At 29.5% G+C, this 4,920-nt stretch overlaps 1 protein-coding gene across 1 annotated transcript; it reads left to right on the forward strand.

The window, feature by feature from the left end:
• The first annotated feature begins 803 nt into the window (after nucleotides 1–803).
• Nucleotides 804–2,664, forward strand: LOC126552597 (zinc finger MYM-type protein 1-like). Its single transcript, XM_050207308.1, has 5 exons — nucleotides 804–1,377; nucleotides 1,493–1,736; nucleotides 1,803–2,044; nucleotides 2,374–2,555; nucleotides 2,629–2,664. Exons 1-5 carry the CDS (start codon nucleotides 804–806, stop codon nucleotides 2,662–2,664), a joined length of 1,278 nt encoding a protein of 425 aa, XP_050063265.1.
• Nucleotides 2,665–4,920: the final 2,256 nt, after the last annotated feature.

Raw genomic sequence — 4,920 nt, forward strand, 5'->3', positions numbered from 1 at the left:
AACTTAATGATTGTTTGATATGTGAATAATATTTATAATACCAAAAGAAATATGTAGAAAATACAGAAAAAAGTAATCTATATAATTTTAAAAGATGACCGTTGTTGTTATTTACATATTATACAAAAAAAAGTGTGTATAATGCTTAACAGCAGGGGCGTAGCCAAGGGGGGGGTTATCAGGTCACAACCCCCCCATGAGTTTTTTAAAACCCCTAAAAAAAAAAATGACAGAAATATTTTTCGAGATTAAAAAACTTTAAACTTGATACTGAAATTTTTTTTATTTTTTTATAAAAAAAAATCTATCATCAAACCAATTAAACTTGCCATCAACTATTTCGTTAATAAAAGTTTTGATTGTATTCTATATAATATGTATTTGTATTTGTATAATTATATACGTTGATAAAATATTAAGCTTTAATCGTATAAAAATTAATAATTATATTGGTTTTCAGGCAATATTTCTGTTATTCTCCCGAGTCACGATTATCAGTACCTAATATTTATATTTAGATTGTGTTTTCGTATATTTCTTTCGAAGTTAAAATTTTCCCCATTAGCCCGAGACATTACAGTCTACAACGACGATTGTTCATACGGTCTAGCTGATAATAAAAGTATTTGTTGTCGTAGACCGTAGACTGTATAATATTGAGTATCGACTATAGCGATTAACATCTAACGGGCGGACGTAGTTATCTACACGGTGGTATTTTTGTCTATACTCAATGGTGGTACAACGCATGTTAATAATTTTTGATTAATTTGTTAAATTATTTTGTTGCTTAAAAATTTAAAATGAAGAAACTTAATACTAATGAAAAAAAACGTAAACTTGTTTCGGATTATTTTAAAGTACAGAATAAAATTACCAAAATTGACAAAACCGACGAAACTGAAGAAACAAAAGATAACTCCGGTCTTAAACCAGAAACAACACAACCAGAACATATTATGTCGGTAAATATTGACTTAAATAATGTAAATAAATTTGATATTGGTAATTTTATTGACAAATCATATGAATTTAAGAGTAATGAGGATAAATTGGAAATTTTGAACAACATTTGGGTACCAGAAAGTAATTATATATTTCCTAAAGTAGGAAACCGAAATTTAAAATTTCAATATCAGTGGTTGCAAAAATGGCATTGGTTGGCTTATTCATCTTTGTTAAACGGTGCATTGTGTAAGTTTTGTGTGCTTTTTTCTAGAAAAAAAGGTGGTATTGGGGATCAAGCTCTTGGTGTCCTTTGTACTGTACAATTTAACTCATGGAAAAATGCAATTGAGAAATTTAGTTTACATGAAATGAAAGAATACCACAAGAACTGTATTATAACAGTTCAAACTTTGAGACACAATGTTTCAAGTAATACTTCGATAAATTTATTGTTAGATCAATCATTAAAAGACCAAATTTCATTCAATAGAAAACTTATAATACATTGAACTTATAATTAATAATGCATTCAACTTTCCAATAGAAAATGATGGCAATTTTAGAAGTATTTTAAGAAATACTTTAAATCAAAATAAAGAATTATTCGAAATTCGGTCTAAAGCTAATAAAAATGCACATTATCTAAGTCCAACAACTCAAAATGAAATTATTAGCAGCTGCCAACTTGTAATATTAAACAAAATCGTATCAGATATTAATAAATCACAATGCTTCTCAATTTTAGCAGATGAGACAGCAGATATTAGTGGTATAGAACAATTTTCTCTGTCAGCTCGATTTATTAAAGAAAATATTATAGTTGAATCATTTTTATTATTTGTACCTGTATCTAGTACTACTGGATCAAATTTATCTTTAGTTATAATTGATACCCTAAAATCAATTGGAATAGATTTAAAATACTTAAAAGGCCAGGGATATGATGGTGCTGCTTGTATGTCGGGGAAATTTAATGGCGTTCAACAGTTAATTAAAAACCATTATCCCCAAGCTTTGTATGTACATTGTAGTGCCCATAGTTTTAATTTAGTAGTATCAACATCTTGTGACATGCCCCCTATTAGAAATGCTATGGGTACAATTGAAAGGGTTTATTGCTATTTGAACACACCTAAACGATTACATATTTTAAAAAATGAAATTTTTTCTTTAAAAACTGATACAAAAAAGTAAAACTTCAACAATTATGCCACACAAGATGGATACAACGACACGATTTAGTTTTAACATTTTTAGAATTGTACCCTGCTATTATAAGTTCATTAGAAATTTTATCTGATGATAGTGACAGAGAAACTTCTTCAAAAGCCTCAAATTTACTTATTTCTATACAAGATTTTCAATTTTTAACCAGTCTGCATATTATAAACAACATTTTTGGAATAAGTATTTTTTTTTGTAAAGTATTACAAAAAACCCAAATTGACCTAGGTGAAGCTTTAACTTATGCGACGCATTTATCATCAGAGCTTAAAAAAATTAGAGATAATGCAGATAATGAGTTCAAGATCATTTTTAATCAGATTTTAAATTTATCAGAAAAATATAATATTACAATTAAAACTCATAGATTGTCTAAAAAACAGGTTCATAGAAATAATATTCCTTGTAACGATACTGAAACTTATTATAAAATTGAAATTTTTATTCCATTCCTAGATACATTTCTTCAAAGCATTGAAGACTGGTTTGTAAACCATAAACATATTTTTACTGGATTTCAATGTATTATAAATTTTGAAAATGAAATAAATATAAATGATGTTGAAAAACTCACTGAGTTTTATAAAAAGTTGACTGCCGGAGTGTTTTTACAGGGTTGTCCGCACACGCCATGAGTACCAATACTGGTACTCACTGGTTTCGTCACGTACGCCGTTGTATTTTTAGACAGCTTACACCATAGGCCTTGGGTTTTTTTTCATATTTATAATAATTTTCTTATCTTATAAGCTTATTGGTATAATTGTATGTTTATTTAAAGAAAAATAAACCGATTCCGAGCGAGTACCTGTTATGGTACTCAATGCCTATAGTATATTATTATAGCCCATACTGTCATATCATTTTTATATTTTCATTTTACTTTGACTCGTTGACGACGCGCAACGTATAATATTATATAATGGAGAACAGCGAAATTATTGATGCTCTTAATATGTCATTTGATGATGATTTATCTGACTTTGGCGATGATTCGGATGCAGACCCTGACTATACTTTGGTATGTTATTATTATTATTTATATGCGATTTATAGATTTAGATTTTAGGTATCGAGTAGCGTGGAGGGGTCTTACTGATTATTTTAATTTATCTTTATCGATTTTCACGTTCAAAAAAGTTGAATAACCCGTAATTTATTCGCAAATCTATTCTATAATAAAGTACTTATATATGTATACTATTATACAGGATTCTAACATTTTTTCTTCAAGCGATGAAGAAGATAGTAGCATACCACACGAGCCAAATATTAATATTTTTCCTACTAACATTCCATCTATTTGTGGTCTAGCGAATAATAGTACTTCGTGTCCAGTTTTCAATCCGAATGAAGAGCCTTTTGGAATTAACCCGGATATAATTGAAACACTTAATAACGGGTCCCCATACGATTTTTTTTGTTTATTTGTCGATGACGAAGTTTTAAATTTATTGGTTATAGAAACAAATAGATATGGTAACAGTTTATATGCTTCAGCCCAACGGCCAAAATCTAGGCTCAAGGAATGGGTAGAAACAGACATTGTAGAAATGAGGACATTTTTGGGTATCATTATGTGGATGGGATTGACTCCTCAACCATCTATAGCGTCATATTGGAGCAAAAATGATATTTATAAATCTAACATTTCTAATTATATGAAAAGAAATCGATTTGAATTATTACTAAGAAGTTTTCATTGTTGTAATAATAATGAATGTCCTCGAGGAGATCGAATATTTAAAATACGTGGCTTAGTTGATATGTTAGTAAACAAATTTAAAAATTGTAACATACCAGGTGAAAATTTATGTGTCGATGAATCAATTATTCCTTTTGTCGGACGTTTGTCGTTCCGTCAATACATCCAAAATAAAAGGCATAGGTATGGAATAAAGGTTTTTAAGCTATGCACGAATGATGGATATACAGTAGGTTTCAAAATATACGCTGGACAGGAATCAGTTCCTGGAATGGGACTTTCAACTAAAATTGTTATGGAGTTGTCCGAAGACTACTTGGATATGGGGAGAACAATATTCACAGATAACTGGTATACTTCTATTAGCTTAGCAAATGAACTTTTGTCCCGATCAACGAATTCAGTAGGTACTTTGAGATCCAACAGGAAGTTTAATCCAAAAAATGTTATTAATGCAAAATTAAAGAAAGGGGAAATAATATCAAATAAAAATGAAAATAATATTCTAGTATTGAAGTGGAAGGACAAGAGAGATGTATTAATGTTATCAACTAAACACAACGATAACGTTATAGAAACTACTAACAAATATGGTAATAAAATTGTTAAACCAAAAGTGGTATTTGACTATAATAAAGCCAAAGGATTTGTGGATATTTCGGACTTAAGGGGATCATATCATTCACCACTTAGACGGTCACTGAAGTGGTATCGCAAAGTAGCGTTTGAAATATTATTAAACACAAGTTTATTAAATGCACTAACCTTGTTCACTACTGTTACTGGTAACAAAATAGGCGTTACTGAATTTAGAGAGATGATTCTAAAATCACTAATTCAAAAATCTGAAATTTCTCAAATAAGTCAAGAAGAAAACCATAAGCTAGTTACTTGCAAGAGAGGAAGATGTTACGAATGCTATAATGAGATGGCGAAGCAAGGTGGAAGACAGCATGCACAAAAAGTCACTCGGAAAGTGCAAACTATGTGTATAAGATGTTCTAAGCCTTTATGTTTAGATTGTTTTTTTACGACACATTCGT

The sequence above is a fragment of the Aphis gossypii genome, chromosome X (assembly GCF_020184175.1).
Source record: "Aphis gossypii isolate Hap1 chromosome X, ASM2018417v2, whole genome shotgun sequence".
NCBI classification, from domain to species: domain Eukaryota; kingdom Metazoa; phylum Arthropoda; class Insecta; order Hemiptera; family Aphididae; genus Aphis; species Aphis gossypii.

Coding starts and splice junctions, on each gene's coding strand:
- LOC126552597 (XM_050207308.1), top strand. CDS start 804: ATGAAGAAACTTAATACTAATGAAAAAAAACGTAAACTTGTTTCGGAT. Junction 2,045..2,373: donor CCCTATTAGAAATGCTATGG/GTACAATTGAAA, acceptor TTTTTTGTAAAG/TATTACAAAAAACCCAAATT. Junction 2,556..2,628: donor ATAGATTGTCTAAAAAACAG/GTTCATAGAAAT, acceptor TTCCATTCCTAG/ATACATTTCTTCAAAGCATT.